The sequence below is a fragment of the Corvus moneduloides genome, chromosome 12 (genome assembly GCF_009650955.1).
Source record: "Corvus moneduloides isolate bCorMon1 chromosome 12, bCorMon1.pri, whole genome shotgun sequence".
Taxonomy (NCBI): domain Eukaryota; kingdom Metazoa; phylum Chordata; class Aves; order Passeriformes; family Corvidae; genus Corvus; species Corvus moneduloides.
The window spans coordinates 7,706,660-7,726,078 of NC_045487.1; the positions used below are offsets into that span (position 1 = coordinate 7,706,660).

General features: G+C 47.9%; 1 protein-coding gene and 1 long non-coding RNA gene across 2 annotated transcripts in view; both read left to right on the forward strand.

The window, feature by feature from the left end:
• Positions 1–1,245: 1,245 nt before the first annotated feature.
• LOC116449994 lies at positions 1,246–5,488 on the forward strand. Its single transcript, XR_004242623.1, has 3 exons — positions 1,246–2,566; positions 2,883–3,641; positions 4,894–5,488. It is a non-coding gene; the product is annotated as an uncharacterized LOC116449994 (long non-coding RNA).
• Positions 5,489–12,802: 7,314 nt separating this feature from the next.
• HYDIN (HYDIN axonemal central pair apparatus protein) overlaps positions 12,803–19,419 on the forward strand; it is a 39,884-nt gene continuing 33,267 nt past the window's right edge. The window contains exons 1-4 of the mRNA XM_032122175.1: positions 12,803–12,827; positions 14,114–14,267; positions 15,219–15,234; positions 15,907–16,026. Of these exons, the coding sequence (XP_031978066.1) occupies positions 12,803–12,827; positions 14,114–14,267; positions 15,219–15,234; positions 15,907–16,026 (315 nt within the window). The remainder of the gene's footprint in view (positions 12,828–14,113; positions 14,268–15,218; positions 15,235–15,906; positions 16,027–19,419) is intronic.

Here is a 19,419-nt window from a genome sequence, read left to right on the forward strand (position 1 = left end):
TTTTGGAGCCCATTTTGTAGCTGACAAATGTGTGTCTGGTGACTTTAAAGGCAGGTGAAGGCTTCTGTGAGCCAGAGAGGTGGGGAATCTCCATCCTGGGAGATACCTAACACTGCTGGGTACCTCCCTGCACAATCTGTTTTAACTCGGAAATTGTGTGGTTTGTGTGGAGAGGTTGGACCAGAGACATCCAAATTCTCTTCCACCTAAATCTTTATTTAGGTGGTTGTATGCCTGATCCCACTGATCACCTGTGCAGTGTGCTTTGTGTGGAGTGAAAGAGAGAGAAAAGAGCCTTATAAAACATGTAGAAATGTCTGCTGTGGGCTCTGGCAGGGAGCAGATGCCAGCTGCCTTTTCTCTCCTAGATGAATTTATTTTACTGGAAGAACAACTGCTGTTGCTGTGAAGTTGCCAGATGGACTTGTACATAGACTTGGGGCAAGTGGCAATTTCAAGGGGAGAATTTGGGAAGGCAGGAAGCCCATGCTGGCAGCAGCCCATGCCCTGCCAAGGGACCAGGCAGGACTTTGTGCTGGGAAGTTCCTTGGATTGCTTCTGTCTCCAAGAGCAGCTGTTTACCTGGATTATGAGCGCAGTGAGAGAGGATTTCTTGTTGGGTGTACTTCCCCAGGAGGGGTTGTGCTTGATACCTGACCTTTGTTTTCGCTTCATGCCAGGTGTTCCTAGGCCTTGAAGTTTTGCTGTGGGCTCAAATGAACACTTAAGTCAAGGAGGACAGAGGTAGGATTAGTTCCCAGGGAGACAGCATGTGTGCAAGAGTTGTGCTCTCACAGCTTTTGTGGGAGACAAACAAGCTTAGTGGGCCAAGAATAGCAGGACTGATGATGCACATTTCCAGAGGGTTATGTGCCTTCAGAGCTCTCTGCAAATGTCAGCCAGTTTGTCTGCTGCCCTGCAAATGCTACTTGCTGGGAAGGAGAAATCCTGCTTTCCCGAGTGAATGTTCCTCCCCAGCTGCTTTTCAGCTCGGTTTGCCAATGAGACTGAAAAAATAGGCTGACCTTATGTGCAAGGTTTGAGGATTGCATAGAGATGCAACCCAGTGAGCTTGAAAGTGTGGAGGGGCAGGTCTGACCTCCCCAGGGTCCCCTCTCGAGCTGAGGGCATGCAGGGACCAGTGTGTCCAGTGAGGCAGAAAAGTTTGCTGAGCAGTGGAGAGGAGCAAAGCCCAGGGACTGAAGGTGCCATTACAGCCTCAAATGTCCTGTCTGAGAGGAAATTTGCTGTCTGATCTGCTGTCTCTGTGTGGGGAGGGAGGGCTCTCAGAGCAGCAGAGGAGGGAGCTGTGTTCCGTTAGCAGCAGTTCCCCAGTCAGCCTGCAGAGCTGTTGCTCCTTTTGCTCCTGGAGGAGTGTTATTTAACAAACTGGCTTCCCCACCAGCCTCACTGCTGGGCCAATTCCCGGGGCTGCTCCGTAAAGGGATTCATAGCTCCCTTTGCAGCTCAGCTATTCCTTGTGAAGGTTTGATGTACCTGGCTTGGTTAATCCCAGACATCTCTATACGAAGATACCATTTGTAAAAGGAGTTCTCAGTGCTAGAGACACCAGCCAGGAAAAAAATAATAGTTTCCAAACAAGTTTGGAAACCTCTGTGTTGTAGTCATAGGAAAATTAAACTGAAGCCATCTTTTTGTGTTCAGCCCAGCAAGTTATTGTGAACTTGTCTGGAAGAAATTAGCATCCAGTTCCTGATTTAAAAGGTGGGAGCAGCAGCTGGGGAGGGTTAAAACAAAGACTCTGCCTTGAGGCTGTGCTAAAGAGAGGCTGTAGATATTTGTGTCTCAGCAGTTCAGCTGATGGATGCCTCTAGAGGTTCCTGGTGCCTGGGTACAATTTTTACTTGCCCTCTCCTGTGTTGGTTTTTTTTTTGTGATGGAGGATGCTGAGGGCTGAAGGCACCAGCTGGATGGTCAGTGCCTTTCCATTTCTCTTCAAGGTCTTTAGGTGGGTGGCTAGGGCAGGAGGCAGGTGCTGTAATCTGACTGCAGACATGCTGGGCATTTAAGCCCACAGCAAACGTGGGGTGTGACACCTTGTGCCTTCTGAGGGACAAGACCCCGCTTGTAGGTAGTTGCTGGGGAAGAGCTGATGCATAATCAGCTTACACCTTAATTTTCCTGTGCAGTATCATCTGCATCACAGTTCTGCCACAAGGCTGAGATGCTGTTTTCTCTGCCTTTCAGGACTGCTGCAGGCACTAGTTTTAAAGGTATGTTGATCCAGCCAGCTGTGCTCAAGGATATGGACAAGATAAGGTTTGTCAGTAATACATTTTGTTCCCATCAAGTTAGTCTGGTGAAAGATACCATTTTCTACAAAAAAAGTTGATGTTATATGTTGCTGAAACCACTGGGTGTTCAGAAAATAGAGAGGCTAATTACAGAGAGAGGATAGATCAGCCTCCCTGTAGCATTCCCAGCACTGGGATGAATTAGAGTTTTTGCTTCCCTTTGTGACTTCACCTTTTCCTGCATAAATACAGAAAGTTGAGCCCCTGTGAAACGAGTCCCTTTGCTTGATACCTGGCAGAGCTGTAATTAGGTGAGTGCAAATTTTTGACCTTCAGTGTCATCCTGGGTCCACCTTAATGTCTGCCTCTGGGACGGGGAGGGGAAGTGTGGGGTTTTTTTCTCTCTGGGAAAGGGGAAAATGTTTGGGGATGGGTAAGAAATTGGGGAAAGTTTCTTCTCTGTAGCCTGCTTGCCCTGGGAGTCCCTGTGCTGCTTTGAGAGGGAAAGCTGCAGAGCTGTCTCTGTGGTGGCATCCAAGGAGGGATGCTCAGGGACAAGCATGAAGCAAACACCTTGAAAGGAAGAGTGATGTCTCGGTGTCTCTTCTCTTATGCTCTTGGTTATAGGACATCCCCTGGGCCTGCTGAGGCTTCCTGGAATGCTTCAATACCTGAACTACAGGCTGGGAGAGAGAAAGGAGAGATTCCTACAGGCCCTGCTGGGGGTCCCACCTCATCTTTTGCTGGACTTTGCTCCTGGGTTTGCTGGTGCCTGCAGGTGGAGGCATGCTGGAAAGGCTTCAGGCATGGTGGCTGTTTCAGCCAGCATACCACTCTTTGCTGTTTGCAGGGACAGGAGGGCTCCTGGACATGGCATAGGTCTCATGTGTTGCCTTTCCTGACGAAAGGAGCTCTTATTTACCAAGATTTCATCTATTCCTACTGTTTATTGCCCACGTGAAATCCTCCTTGTCTCCTGCTGGCCTTGTCCTTGCAAGAGCTGCTGGTTGTGCTCCTGCCGCAGTGGGGAGAGAGATGGAGACAGGATGGGATCAGTGGTTGGCAGCTGACAGTTTCTTTTTATGTTTCCATCTGTTCCCTCTCTTCCTTTTTAATGAGATCAGGTGCCAGAGTGCACTAGGAAGACTTTTCAATGTGAGAGGAAGTCACAAATGGGGTACTCAGGTCCTTGCTTTCATCCTTGGCAGAGAGACGCTGCTCAAATCAAACCTCTTGAGCTGTTCCTATAATGGGAAACCAAAACTCTGCAGTAAGGCTCACAGCTCCAATCAGGTGGATCTGTCCTGCAGCTCGGCCTTGGAACTCAGAGATGCTTGTGCTGATGGTCACCAAGATGCAAACCTGGCTGTTCCTACCCCCACTCAGGTGCCTATCTTTTAACCTTTTATAATTTCTTTATTGATTTGGTTTGTTTTTTTTTTTTTTTAATGTGGCTACTGTCTGTCTTCTAAACCCCCCCTTGTTTTAAATGGTACAGTGGCTGGACAGGTTTACTCTCTCAGGCCCTTGGTGTTTGCTACACAGACCCATTTGACCAGCTTTTCTGATCAACCACTCCAATGTCATGAGTGACTCCGCTTCTGCTTTATGTTTTGAAGGGTTTTCCCCTCTGTTTTTGAGGCTGTATGTTTATTACAAAGCTGGTCTTTCATGAGTGGGAATGTTTCCCTTAAGGAGAATCTCAGGAGATGTTTGGGGCTGGTTTTGTTGCTGCCTCTTTGATTCGCAGTAGTTCTTGGGATGTGTGAAGGATGGGAAGAGGTTCAAAGGAAGAACCTGAGGAGCTTGTTTAATACTTCAGCTTGGACAACTTCTTTGTGGAAAATGAAAATCTGTCCCTCTGCACCCACTGCTAATATGTGATGTGATGGGAGTCAGCATGGAGACCTTGATCACACAAAAGCTGTAGAGTCTGACAGTACCTCCAGGGCAGAGAGCAGAGGCTCTTCTAGGGGATGTACCAGATGCCTTGTTTAAAAATCAGAAAGCCCTGGCTCAGGTTCCAGCCCAGAACAGCCTCTGCATGGCTGTTTTTTAGCAAAACTCCCAATCTTTTAAGCAAAAGACTTTTGAATACAAATGCAGTCAAATATTTGGCTAAGCCAAAGGCAATCCAGTAGTCCCTCCTTAAGCAACCCAGCCAAATGCTTTGGGATTTTGCTTGAGTTCAAACTCTGCAATTGTGGCTGTTGTGTGGTTGTATTGGACCTGTGAAGGCAACTGCCCAGTGCAAGAAAAGCCACATTTGGCTTTGATTTTTTTTCTTGGTGCCTGCTTCAGTTAGTAAGTTCCTTGCCCAGCAGAGCTGGTGCCTGCGGACTGCCCCAGCACCTCTCAGCACAGCCCTGTGGGCTGCAGGGAGCTGCACCAGCTGGCTGGAAACAGCAAGGACAGCAGCTTGCTCCTTTGGTGCTTCTCAAGTGATAAATAAAACAAGCTACCCCTTTCACAGCACTGCTTTCAAACAGCCTGGTGCTTTGTAGCTGCTCTAATCATGCCAGGTGCTCCTGTGGGCTCAGGTTGAAACGCATGTCACGGACTGGGTTTGTCCCATCCCTGTGTTCCACTTACAACTGTTGTGTTTTCTAGTCTTTCTCTCCCTTTCTTCTCATCACAGAGCCAGCTGTTGGCGTTTGGAAGTGCCCTGCAGAGGCACTAGACCTGCTAGGCTGGGGATGACCGATTTGCTGTGAAGCCAGGAGCCAAGGAGAGCCCTCCTACTGCAAATGGAGCTGCCAGGTGATGCCAGAAGCTGCAAGTGCCAGCCGAGCTATTGTGGATCTGGTTAAGCACATTTTTCCTCAGCCTGGAGAGGTTGGAGGGAAGGCCTGCCTGTGGCATTTGGGGTGGTCCTTGGGGCTGACCATTGGAGGATCGTGCTGGGCGCTCAGGTGTGGCTGTGGTTTTAGTGGCATGAGGTGTCCATTTGCAGAGAGCTGCCGTGTGCTTGGGCTTGCAGGCGGTTCTGTGTCTTGGGTGGAGCAGAGGGAGAGCTTGCTGCTCCCAGCCTGTGGTGCCCCGGTGGTGGGAGGGGTGGAGAATGCCCTGGCAGGACGAGGCTGGCAGAGAAGAGCTGGGGGTGAGGGAGGAGACACTGAGCTCTGCTCTGCCTCTGTGACTGGGAAGGACCACTGAGCCCTGGTCCTACAGAGTGGTGCTGCTGCTGCATTTTCTGTGTTCACAGGGTCTCAGATAGTTTTTAGCTGCCAGGAAACAGGATGCCAAGGCAGTTGGGATTAAGACAGTGGCAGTCCCAGGAACAACTATTGAACTATCTTGTAACTGCACAGACATTGTCACCCTTGACATCTGTCCCTTTTTTTTGTTGAGGCTGAGATCCTGTGCCAGCACTTTGCTGAGTCAGGCTTGAGCCTCCATCCAAAGCCTACCCATCTTTCCAAAGCACTGTCTCCTGTCAGGCACAGCCTTGGTTACTGCCTTTCCTAACCTCTGTGTCAGAGATTCCCCTTGAACTGTGATTAACTTCTGGAGGCTTGTAAATTTTCTTTTGCATTGATACAAAGACAGCTGGCTGGATTAAATGGTTTCATAGAACTAAAGAAAAAGAAAACCTAGGAGGCATTACACTTGGGGTCAAGGATTTTGTTTTCTTTTAAGAGGCAGTGAGGATAAAACAATTTATTCTTTTCAAGTTTGTTAACTGCACAGCTAATGCAGGGTCTCTGAAAGGCAGGAATTTAAATAGTGTCTTGATTTAGAAAAGAGTACAGAAGCAGTTCAGGGTTGAAAGTGAGATGTAAATTAAGTAAAAAATGAGGAAACCAAATTGATTCCCAGCGTAGGGATAAAAAGGGAGAAAATAAACCCAAGGCTGGATGTTGAGGTCTGTGCTACCAAAAAAAATAAATCTATGTTCTCCCTTGCAATGGGTGATTGCATTGCTCAGAGGAAGGCAATGAAAAAATGGCTAAAAGGGCCCAACTTGATTTTCCTTCTTTCTCTGAAGAAAACAAATATGAACCCTGTTTGGAACAAAGAGGACTGTGGGCTGCTTGTTTGGGACTTCATGATTGGGCCTTCATAAGGTTGCAGCTGGGTAAGTGATCTCAGTGCAGTTTTTCGGTAGGGAATGTAAATATTTTGATAACATCTGAAGTGATTGAGCATTGCAGTCAGTCCTTTCTTGAAGTGAGCACTTCATGGGTTAAAATGGGGGTGGGGAGTACTCCCATCTGCACCTCTTCCATCCTGTGAGCTGTCTCTGCCAGCACTTTCCTCTTCTCTCTGGATCCTCATTACAGCTTTTGCTGCAGCTTTGTGTAGTCTGCAAGACACCAAAAGTGTCCAGTTAATTCAGTGGGTTTGATCTCATGAGTGCAGCAGCAATGACAGGAGAGATGTTTCTGATGTGCCTGTTACAACCCCCCCAGGGTCTCTGGTTTTGGTGCTCAGAAGCCTGAGTGTGCCTGAGCTGTGAGGTCCCATCTCAGAGCCTGCAGTAGGGTTTTGGCTCATAGTGCTCTGTGTCCTCCTAGCACTGCAGCAAAGGAGAGGTTAATAATGCAACGTGCCTGCCTGTTGCCCTTGGCTCATTTATTTCTGCAGGAGGAAAGAGCTACACAAAGAGCCTTTCCCGGGGATGGAGGAAGGATTTCAGCTCCCTGCACAAACTAACAGTTACCTGTGCCTCTAAAGAGAGCAGAGCTTGGAGCCTGCTTTGGTCAGACCATGCTAGGACGGAGAAGGGTAGCTTGTCTGAAATGCTGAGGTACCTGGCTTGCTTTTGTTCTGGGCTGCGGGCAAGTGTGTCTCCTCTCTGCTTCCTTGGGACATGCTGCAGTTCTTGGGACATGCTGCAGGTGTGTTGGAGGGAGTTTCACTGTGTGTTTGCTGTGTTCATTGTGTGTTGTCCCTGAGCTGCTGCTACTACATTGAAAAAGGCACTGGCAGCCAGGCTTTGCCAGTATCCCAGCAGATGTGGGGAAGTGCAGCTGGCTTCTGCTACCCTGGGGCAGGGGAACCACAGCAGCTCCCCTCTGGGCACCAGGTGGGTGTTGAGCATCCCTTTGTCCCACTGCTGGAAAGGCTGCTGTCACCTCCTGAAACCACCACTGACTCCTCCCCTGTTGACATCCCTGTTGTTGCCATGGTGGTGTTGGGGCTGTCTGGGTGTTGGGGAGGATGAAAGTTTGGTAAGAAAGTTTCACAGGTATGTAGGCTTGGCAGAAAGATCTGTGAATGTAGAAACTGGGGATGAGATAGAAATGAAAGCTAGTTTTGATATAGAATAAAAGATGTTTTGCTGAAACAGTGATCGCTGAGTAACTGAGAAGGCAAAGGTTGGAGATGAGTTGGAAGGAGATTTTTAGGAGCAGGACAAAGGTATGTGATTACAAACAAAGATGTTTTTCATCAAGTAAATAAGTCTCAAGAAGAGCATAAGTAAATAGAAAACATGTCTTTACCAAAAAGAGAGATATGGCAGGCAAACAAGAAATGTTGATGTAGCAAGAAGAAGAAAGGTCTGAGAATTTTCCACTGTAAGCTTAAATTGTAACTTACTTACTCTTGTGATTGGATAATAATGACTATAATATGGTGATGGTAGTAGCTATGATAGGCTATAGGCAAATGTAAAGGTATTGTGTACGGTGCTTATTGGTTGTTATGTGTTAAGATACTCTGCAAAGAGAAGTATATAATGCTTTGTAACTTGAACAGAAAGGGGCTTCAGGTATGCCTACAGCTGGAGCTGGCAGCTGTAGGGCTGGCTCTGGATACCCACTCCCTGAAATGCTGTAACTTCGCTTATGCAATAAACAGCTTTCAAGAGAGCCACCTGAAGTCCAGACATCTTTCGTGAAACTTTCTCCTATATCTGGGAAGCCCTGCTGCTCCTGAAGGAGGGCCACAGCCTGGCTGGCTGAGGGGATCTGGTGTGTGAGAGTGGCCCTGCAGAGTGGGGAAAGTGGGGGATGCTGGTGACCGCCCCTATGCTGGAGTGCTGGTGGCTGCGTCCCCTCTCCGGGTGGAGGGTGGCTTTTGGTTCCCAGGTTGTCTGGCCTCAGGAGGGAGAACTTGGGAGCAGAGCTGAGTGGAGACTCCTGTATGTAGTTAGAGAAAATAAAAAGGCCAGGCTACTCCATGTGGGTGCAAATTACTCATAGCAGGTCATCCAGACGTGCCCCATACCTGAAGGACAGGAAATAATCAGTGAAGTTAAAGCTTGTTCTGTGACACCTTGGGGTTGCAGCCAGTGCTGTAGTGTTAGAGCAGCAATCCACTAAATACCGAATATTTACTTTTCTGGCAGCCAGTATTGTGTGTGGGTGTTGGAGAAGCAAGTACAAGTCTGGAGCCAGCCAAGGTCAGGCTCAGGGATTGTATTCCTGCTTCTGCTTTTGGCTGGTTCCCCGTCTCCAGTTTGGTGTCTCTGAATTGAGTTAAAATTTATTGTCTTCCAGAGACTGAAGCTTCTTTGTGAGAACTGGGTGTGAACACACGTGCACTTTGACTGAGAATCTTTGGAAGACTGAGATTAAACCATCTTGGTTGGGACTGAGGTTCACAGAAGCATTTCAAAGAACTCAGCCAATGCTCAAACTCTCCATGACCTGGCAGGTGAAGCAGCTGGTCAGGATGTGAGCATTGTGCAGCCTGTGCTGTGCACTTAGAGTTGATGCTGCAGAAGTGAAGGGATGGTTTAGAAAGGGAGCGGATGGGTTGTAGGGATGCTGGGAATGTCCCGTGTTCCATCTTGGGGATGCAGCTGAAAGGTGAACTAATAAATCACTGCATGTCAGCAGAATGGAGGAGACTGTTCATGAGCCAGGCAGTGTTCAGAGGTTATTATTCCTGCCCTGAAGAGATGAGGTGAAGGTGCTTTTATTTATCCAGTATAGGTCATGGCCAAAACCACTCACCTGGGAGCAGGGTACAGGTCCTGTGCAGACCCTTTTTCTCTGCCTTGCCTGGGGCAAGGACTCTCAGTAGTAGCTGTGAGCCCACAGCATCAAACAAATCTTTCATTCACTTAAAAGATGGTTCTTGTCCTTTTTTTCCCTCCAGAGACTTCTTATGCATTGCACATTAAATAGTCATTAGCTAAAAGACTTTGTCATCCAGGGAGCAGAGCTCCCCAGCCAAGGCTTTTCCTTAGCTCTTGAGCATCCAAGGTGCCAGCCTGCGGATCAGGCTTTTTTCTCACTTGCATTCTCCTTGCAGCAGTCTAGGAGAAGTAGAAATGACATTGTCTGGGCTGACAAGCTGGACCAAGGAATGGCTTAGGCCCCCTCCATCTGCCTGGCAGGGGCAGAAGGTTTGAGCTGGAAAAATACATGGTGAGTTCAGTAGCAGAGACACAGCTGAGTGTGAGAGCAGGGTTGTTGAGTTTGAGAGTGGGCTGAGGCACCAGCATCAGGTTTGGCACTGGGTGCTGAGGGGCTTGCAAGCCCTTGTGTGTGTTTGATGTCATTTCCACCATGCCATTCCATGAAGATCCTTTCCTGCCAGCAGTTTCCTTTGCTGAGCACCTGAGGCTTCTCTGGCAAGTCCTCTGAGCACGAAACCTGGTTCCAGCTGTCCTCTTTGCCTGCAGCAGGCAGGAATCACTCCTGTGCTGAGCAGCTGAGAGATCTAAGGTTGGTTCTAAGGTGCTGGAGCTGTGGGAAGGGGCACAAGGAGGCAGCCCTGTGAGTGCACCTCAGACCAGGTGTGAGAGATTTGGTGGGTCTCACCTTGGAATCTGTCTCCAAGCTCTGCCTTCTGAGCCAGGAAGCATCCCCCACCATTCAGCTTCCTTTCCTTGCAGTTCTGTCTTGGTGACTTGAGTGCACAAGGGTGTCACAGGGGAGGATTCTTTGCCCCAACTCTCCAGTTTACACTGAGCTTTGCTTACACTGAATGTCGTGCAGGAGATGTTCTGGAGTGAGTCTCCACAGGCTGGCTAGCTGGAGAGCAAATTATTTTTCAGGGCTCAGATCCTCCCTGACTGGATTGTAAATCCCTAAATAATGAATGATGGTTTCCAAATGTAGGGTTCCCTGTTCCCTGCCAAGCAGATGTGAGGATTTGGTTTGCCTGTGGCTTAGAGTCTCCTGAGAAGCTTTGTTTATAGCATCTGTTGTGCCAAAAATGCATGAAGCTACCTGACAGCAGAGATACTCTTGTCAGTTGGGTGTCCTTGGCTGGTGTGTGTGTAAATGTGTGCCTGATTAATTGGAACAAGCTCATCAGAGGGTATTCACCAGGTGCAACACCAAAGGACACCCCCAAAGGTCTTGTCAGAGCTGTGGCAACACAGAGGTTTGCCTGCTGTCCTTTGCATTGATACGATGAGGGTCCTCCTTGGGTGAGCAAAATACAAATTAAATTCTTGCCTTGTAATTCAGTGTGGAAAGTTTTTCTTTACTCCTTCAGCAAAGACATGATGGGCTCATCTGCAGTGTCTAAAATAAATTTACCTGAAACTTGTGGAGCATTACCAAATGCCACTCTAAGGCGCACTTTGTAATACTGTTGCAGTCACAGGAACCAGCTGTGCCAGGACAGCTGTGCCACCTAGAAAAGCAATGAAGAAATATGCCCAGGCCTGGGGTACAATTCCTGACATGTCTCAGGAAACCCGGATCTATCAGAACAGGATGCCAAGCTGAAGATCACTGAGGACATCCCAGATTCAGCCTCCTCAATTCTCCCTTTATTCCAACATCTAGGCTAAGCAAGAAGTCCCCACCATCACTGCAAGCTGCACAGCAGTTTTATAACCCATTTACCTCCCCAGACTTACCCCTAGATTAGGAACCTAATTACATCCTGCTGGGTATCAAAGAGCTGTCTGGGGTGGGGTACGTGGAGATCTCCCCTCATGGAACTGGGGTGGTGGGCTGGAGCTGTGCTGTGTCGTGGCTGGTGTTTCCTCCTATCCCTGCAGGGAGATCAGGCTGATTTCCTAATTCTGCTTCTTTCCCCCAGGCCTGGGAGGCTGATCCCTGGAGGCTTTAGGGAAGTGGAACTCTGGAGTAGGGAAGAGCATCTCTCCAGGGCTAGAGAGTAGGGGAAGCTGCTAGACTGGGATGGGGGGTATGGAGAGTAGAAACGATCTGGAAATTAGCATTGTGGGCATGATGGACAGGCTTCATTTCAAGTGAAATGAAATTGCAGTTAGAAAACTGGAACAAATAATCCAGTTATTCTTAAGACCCAGTAATAAATCACTGAAATCCAGATTAATGTATTGTCCCTCATTAGATTTCTCTTTTGAAAAATAGTTATTTCCAGGTTTAAATCCTAATTCTTGCTACAGCGTGTCCTCATATCCATAAGACAGTGCTGTGCTCTCATGTTTCATGTAAGAACAAAAGGAAACAGCAGCCTTGTGGATTATGTGTACAATGCTGTACCTGCTTTGAGAATAAAGGAATGAAGTTACTGGGTTGCTTGCAGGATGTAGGTAAAACCTGAGGGGAAGGAAATGGTCATCTTTGTGTAGACAATGTCTTGCTGTATAAAGCAAGTCCACACACACAAAAAAAGAAGATATGGAACAGAAGGAAGCAAGAGGGAATATGATGAGAGATTTTACCTAATGTCAAATAATTTTAGTTTAGGGCTGGTCTCCCAAGTCTCTGAAAATAAGAAGTGGGCAAATGCATCTGTTCCTTGGTCCAGTTTGCCAGAAAGGGTGGGGACGTTATTTCTAGCCCAAAGTAGTGCTTAGTAAGTGTTGTCCATGTTTGAGTCTTGTCAGCGCTTGAAACCCACTTTCTGGGGTTGTCTTCTCTTCTTGCCCTTCCTTGCACACCCACTTTTTGTGACACAGACAGAGAGGTGGTTGTCAGGCTGCTGGTTGGAAGAGGAATGGCCCTGTTTACCTGTGCTTCTTGTAGGGTAAGAATTCTGGAGAACTGCCACTACGATGAAGTCTGAAGCGGGCCTGCTTTCCCATATGTTGAATTTCTGTTTGAGCTAATTGCTCATGTTCCTTTAATGGTTTCCTGCTTTTATTTCTGCTGTTACGACTTCTAATGCCTACAGGAAGCCTTGAATATGGATGTTACTAAATGAAAACTAGGGCCCTCATGGAGAAATGCTCTTGGGCAGCGTGGTAATTTCACACCTGGAAGGAGTTATATTTGTTTGGTAATTTTTGTAACTTAACCAAATTAGACTTGAGAAACTATAATTCTTAATCAGAGTCTTGAACTCTCTGCTCCATTAGTTAGAAAAATCAGCAGAAACATTCTTGCACAAAGGGTGGACGCTTGTTTTGGAAAGCAGGAAAGTGCTCTGATTTTGTCAATGCTTGGGGCAGCAGTGTCCCTGGGTTTGAGGCTGTTCATAACACTCTGAGTCCTTAAGTAGGGCCAGACTCAAAGTCACATCAGGTCAGCCGCTCTTGAAAAATTAAGCAGCCAAGTGATGTTCGCCATCCTTCTGTACCCACCAAAAGAAGATTCTTTTGGTGGAAACTGAATTCCTGAGAAGATTCTGAAGAGTTATAAAGGACAGTTTGAATATTAATAGGGATTTGGCTAATAATTCCAGTAAATAGGGTTCCAATAATCATGGGAGAGGAGGGTGGAGGGAAAGGTGAGAAATGCCAGCAGACTCTGCTGTGTCTTTGTGGCCCAGGGAAACAAGGTGGGGAGGCCTTGTGCTCTCCAGTTTGGAAGGATGCCACAGCCTGGAGACACCAGTGTTAAAGAAATTTCTGAGTAGGTCTCCACAGTGACCCAGCAGAGTTTGTTGTCAAAGTTCACTCACTCACCATGTAGACCATGATCAGTTCCCACACACAGGCACAGAGATGTGCACATCTATATCTATGTGTACAAACGTACCTACGGAATGTTCCCCCTGAGTTTGGTGAAATAATCACATCAAACCCATTTGCACTTCTCAACAGGCAAGAGTGCTGTGTCCAGTTCTGGGCCCCTCATTCAGGACAGACATTGAGGTGCTGGAGCAAGACCAGAGAAGGGCAACGAATCCAGCGAAGGGACTAGAGGCAAGTTAAACCAATGTAAAGCTGAAGCTGTGAGCGTGTGCTTCTTTCCATCCCCTCTGTGTGGCAGTAATTCCTTCTGCCAGGTTGGACACTCGCCTGTGCTGCTCTCACCAACCTGCCCTTAGGCACCTCGCAGGGGCAGGGTAGCTCAAACTCTGCCTGGAGCTTCGAGAGACGTGGTCCCAGCTAGAACAGGTTCCAAACCAGCTCTTCTCTCTCATCTTCTGTGTGGAGCACAGATCCAGCCCAGCAGTGGAGTCAGGGCAATTCCTCCTTCCCATCCACAAATGTCCCTTTGCTGACTGGAGCTCACTTGACTGGAGATGCCCTGGTGCTGGGGCTCTGTCAAGGACATCTCTCTGTGTTCTGCTGTGGTGGGGTCTGTGAGGCCAGACAGAGAAAACACACAGTGCTCATTAAAAAGAGAGCACTGAAACTTGGACCCATTCCTGTGCACTTCAGTCTTGGCACAGTGCTGCTTTCCTGCCTCCCTCGGACTCACCCAGCAGTGACATCTCCACACTGTGGGTTGTGAGTGTCATGCAAGGATGGAGTTAGAGGAGTTCTGATAACTCCTCCCCACTCTCTGCAAAGGTCACTGGCTCAATCCAATGGAACTAAACTGGAAACAAATGCCCAAAGAGCAGAAATCCCCAAACGTGTCACATCAAATCACAGAGAAGCTAATGGGACAGAGCCACGTGGTTACAGCATGTGCATTCTGCTCTATATCATTAATTTACTGATGTTAAATATTTCAGCAGGTAACTTCCAGGGCTTCCAGAACTGTCCTAGTGGCTGTGATCACAAATTATTCATCACTGGCACTTGAACAAGAAAAGCCTTTCTGAACAAGGGCATTTCTGAGTCTCTTGCCTTATTTTTTTTACCTTTCAGCTGACTCCCTCTGCCTTTCATAAGGAGATGTCTCTCACTATCAAGCAGAGGCTGGCCAGCACTCAGGAGATGAATCTGCCCCAGGTTGTCCAGCTTCAAGACAAGAGCGAGACCTCCATCACAAGGTAGCCTTTCCCTGCCCTTTTCCTTGCTGTTTGATGTGACATTTGAAGTGGGTGTGTACTTGTGACAGGCTTCCCTCCAGCTCATTGAAATATCTCAGTGTCCAGATCCTGCTGTCGTTTCAAACTGCTGGTGGTGGTGGAGGTCCTTCTGGTGGGGGAAAGGCAAAGCATTTTTCCTTGCTGAGACACTGGAGTCCCAATTTGTGCTAAGTCAACACAAATAACCTCTGCTGAAGCTGGTGGGGTTTGCTGGAGTGTAGCTGCCATCCCTGAGAGAAGGCTTGGGCAGAGCACAAGGGAATGAGCTTGCCATTTTCCATTCTTCTGCTGAAATAGCCACCTCTTGCTTTGGTGTGGTCACTGTCAAATGCTTAGGGTTATAGGATTCCCTCCACAGTGGCAGTGTTGGCCTTTGAAGGCTGAGGGCCTGTGGTGATTACTCCTGATTTAAGAAAACTAATTGTATTAAAGCTTTGGGTTGGAACAATGCGTGGGACACTGACAGGGTGTTAGATTTTGCAGGCTGCCAGATGTACAGGGGACTTGCCCAGGGCAGAGGGGAGTGGACGTGCTTTATCTGGATCAGTGTTTGCTGAGGGGTGTGTTTAAAGCTGCTTTTCTTAGAGGGCTGCTCACTTTAAAGCACAGTCCCAGTGGGTCAATGACTGAGATAGGCTGTTGAAATTGTCAGCAAGAGAGCTGCAACAAACTGATTAAGCACTGCCCTGGATAGCACAGGAGGCTGGGAATGCCTCAGACAGATGCACAAATAACTGGCAGTGTGCTGCAGCCCCTCACTTCAGCCACTTGTGACTCCTGTGGAGGTGCAGGACACCTGCCTGTGTGTTTTGAGTGGGAACAGTGCTGCTGGAGAGGGGAGACAAAAGCAGGGAGGGGTTTTGTCAAAGTAATGTCTTTGCTCAGTAAGCATTTACTGTTGTATCATTCCAGACATGCCTCTGCAATGGTAATAAATATGACACCAATAATAGATTACAAGAAAGCAGCCATTTAAAGCTCATGTAAAAAGGAGACACCAACTTCAGTCTTACTCAAGTTGCCCAAAACTGCTGAGAAAAGAGCTGAGTCTTATCCCCATTCAGCATTCACCTCACTTGTCTTTTTCCTAACTGCTGCGTTACTTTCTTTTTGCCCTTACCTCCTCTGGTACTCTTCTCACTGGTGTCTAAGCATCAGATAAAAAGAAGTATTTGGACTTGTGTGGGAGTCTCTATCTCAGAGTAAAAGTAATCCCAAAATTGTTTCCCATGGAGCCTAATGTAAGTTTTGGAGTTGTACTTGCTCCAGGAGTACTCAGGGCTCTGTCAGTCAGTGCCCCAGAGCTCTGTGACCCCATTAGCACAGGGCTCTGCAGGAGCTAAGTGCTGCCTTGGATTTTTGAGAAGGAAACCTGAAGAAACACCTGCCTAAAGAGCTGCTTGGCTTGAGCCTCCTCGGTGTGGTGCAGCAGCTTTTGAGCAGCCCAGGGCAGAGGTGGAAGAGCCACTGTTTCCCCAGTGTGAGCTGGGCAGATGTACTCACCCAGAGTCTGTACTCACTGGGGATCAGTGCAGGATTCTCATTCACGAATGTTCCTCCCAGCAGCTGAACCTCTCCCTGCTCTCTCTTGCCTCTGCAGTTCTCAGCAGTTTACCCAGATCACCGTTCACTTCAGCCTTTCCCACCAGAGGTGGTGTTTCAGAACTACACCCCTGGCGAGGTCTGTGAAATGCCAGTGGTTCTGAGGAACAGGGACCAGGTAAGTGCTGGGATGTGGAGGTTTAACACTGAGCAGCTGGAAGAGGAGAGTGATGTTAATTCCAGTGCTTTACAGCACAGCAAGTTACCTGCTGCAGCACATCCAGAATAAAATGTCTCAGCACCTTTGTTCTGCAAGATGGTGGAAATCTTCCCAGGCGATTCTCCCCTGATTTTGGCAGTATGTTGGTGGTATCTAACCCAAAGGACCTTTTCTAGCCCCTTTCTTTCCCTTGAAAGCCCTGGATTGATGTGAATGTTGAAGGCTGTACAGTTCTTACCTGCCCTCGCGCTTTACCTCGAGTGTGCACCGTGTCCTGTGGCTCCTTGGTTAATCCTGGTTCCTGGCAGGAATCTCTGCCTCTCTAAGCTTATTTAGCTGCCTCTATGCAACTTGAACTTAGAGCTCAGGTGTTGAGTCTTCTCTACTTTATGCTGAAATTAGTTATAATTAGTGGCATTGGCACTGCAGGAAATGTGTTTTGAAACAGCCTTGGAATCGGGCTGATTTAGCAGAAGCAGTGGGAGGCCTTTAGGTGCCATTTCAGGCTCCTGCTAAGTTTAATTCACCTCTGCTCAGGTTTTCCAGAGGCAACATGGTGTTTCTGCTTTCCCTTTGGAGAACCACAGCACCTCCAGAGCAGTGTGTTCTTGAAGGTCTCTACCTTCTCTTGAAAAAATTGTGATTGTTTTGCAATTTCCCAAGAAAGTTGAGAAGGGAAAAGTTGAAAAATGTCAGCAATTGTGTTCCACTGTAAAGAGAAAAACTGAGACCTTTTGAATTTCAGACAGGGGAACGTTTTCTCAAATGAGGCTTGTGCCAAGAGCAAGCTGGTGGGAAGAAAAGAGAGAGGAAAGGAGAAGAGTTCAATCTTTTCTCCTGAAGCACTTTCTTAGACACAAGGGCTTCTCTTGATACATAACAGTAAAGTGTAGTGGAAGTAGAGAAAGGCCAGAAAAAGAACAGTGTAATTAAGGGTGGTGTTGTGTAATGAAGAGTAAGAGGTGTGCATGAGAGAAAGGCAGGATGGGAAGATGGAAGTGTGATAGGAGCAGATGAATTAACCCCCTCTCCAAATCCACCTCTTGGGAGAAACAAACAAGTGGCCAAAAGAAGCTGTTGGAGCTTATGACAGGTGGAGGAACAACAAGAGAAGTCCAAGTGTATCCCGGGATAACAGGTTTTGACAGGGACACGGCTGCAAAGGGCAGGGAAGGATGCAGTTCTGGTCCCTCAGTTATTCCTGGAGAGTACTAAATCATTCCTGGTCTGGCATTTAGCTTGGGAATATTGGGAAGGTGCAGCATGGATGTCCATGCCCAAGTGATTCCGTTGGTGGGGTCCATGCTGATTCTGGCACATCTGCTGCAGGTTTCCTCTGCTGATTCAAATGTGCCTCAGTTTCCCTGTTCCTGCTGCTCTTTTTTGTTCCCACTGAGCCTTTCAGCTTCAGCTGCTCCAGTATCCATGCAGCACATGAAGATGTTTGTTTTTGCCAAGTACAAGCCAACAGACAAACAGTGAATTTGCTCTGCTTTCTCAAGTGGAAAAGGACGTCTGCATTAAAATTTCTGCTACTCTCAGTAAAAAATAATGAACTTGTACAGCTGCATCTTGGCATTTGTATACCCTGAAAAGGAGCATACACATGTGTGAGCTGTTAATTTTTTTTCCCAAAAGAATTATTTTTGAAGCTAGTAAGACCTCAACCATTGGACAGCACTGGTGTAAAAGTAAGATTCAGCTCTGAGGAAAATAAAGACAGAGATGATAATCCCAAGAGAAGTTATTGTATTCTGATTTTGTTGGCTTTTGGTAATGTACTGGAGAAAAGCAACATTGTGTTCTGTCTCCAAGGTTTCTCACCAGATTCCTCTGAATCACACTGACTTAGATTGTGTGGTAACCTGAGGTTGTCTGCTCCCTAAAAATCCAGCTAACAGCCAAGCGTATTCCAAACAGAGGCTCTGTAATCATTCAAATCTAGAAGTTCCTCACCTGTTTGCTGTCAAATTGCTTTTCTGTCTTCCAACTGCTCCTCACCACCCTCAGAGATATCCTGGGTGGCTTTTGCTGATGGTCTTAGCCATGTGTATTCATCTTCCAGGGGTCTTGGTGACCAAAATATTTGTCTTCAGTGTGAAATTAGCCCCTGGAACTCACTGCCCCAGGGTGTTGCTGGAAGCAGACAGAATTTGGAGAGTTCAGGACTTCCTTGGCTATGGATTATCAGGCTTGGATGGATGTGCAGAACAAACCTCCATTTTTTTCCAAGCTTCAAGTGAGTTTGTTGTTTATCAGTGAAGCTGCCTGTCCATCAAAATCACTTGTTTTAGACTTTGTGAGGTGTGATTTGGTGCTCAGAGGTTGATACCTGTGTGCTAGAAAATGCCTTTTTGCTGTGTGTGTGTGTGTGTGTGTATTCCAGAGGGCAGAACCTGGCAGCAGGGTGCCTGCAGGGCCTCCTGGGTGCAGGAAGGAATGCCCAGCAGTCCAGCTTGCCTGCACTGGCAGCTGCCTGGCCACAATCACCAGGCAGCAAGAGCTCCTGGAGAGCCGAGATTGGCGTTTAGTAATGAAACCACACTGTGAGTCAGTGCTGGTCATGTTTCTCCAGGCAGAAAATGCCTTTGAAACCCATAATTGATAGGCACAGCCTGGGGTGTCATGTGGTTTTCCATCACTTTGGCAAGTTGACTGCTCTCATCTTCTGCCTCAACCTTTCCTGGTAATGTCTTGTGCCTCTCCCTTGCTTCTTTACAGCCCATTTAAATTCTCAGTGCCATCTCCTTGTTTTGGGGGTTGTCTCTCTGTCTTGCTGTGTTTTTCTTTTTGCCCTTCAGGTTTCTTTTACTCTCAGTAAGGCCACAGTGTCTGGTCTCCTTCTCTTGCTGGTCTGCCCACATGACTGTATCCCCACAGCTGGACTGCCCCACTCAAACTCAGTCTGTTAGAAGGGAATCTCTTCCTTACCCCAGGATAGCACGTGCTGTTTTGCCTTCAGTAGCACATTCCCCCTTGGGAACACAGCTGCATGGCCGTGTGCAGGCAGAAGCAAGCAGGTTCTTTAGGCTTGCAGAATGACTTGTAGGATGACTTGGTTCAGGTGTTCTGTCTCCATCCTAGTGCGGGTGTCTGACCTGCTCGGCACTTCCTTGCCACAAGGCATTGCCCTACTGCCTCTGGCTGAGCTGCTTTGCCCAGACAGATGGGATTCACTTCCCTGCCTCACCCTGGACTGAAGCAAAGGTGATGTGTTTCCACACCCTCTGTTCCCCAGGCTTGCAGCCGTGCTGTCCCTGAGGACACCTGCCTGCCCATGACCCAGCTGCGAGGCCAGGGGAGAGGAGGTGCTGTGCCCATGGCAGGGAGCCAGCCTGGCACAGGCATGCT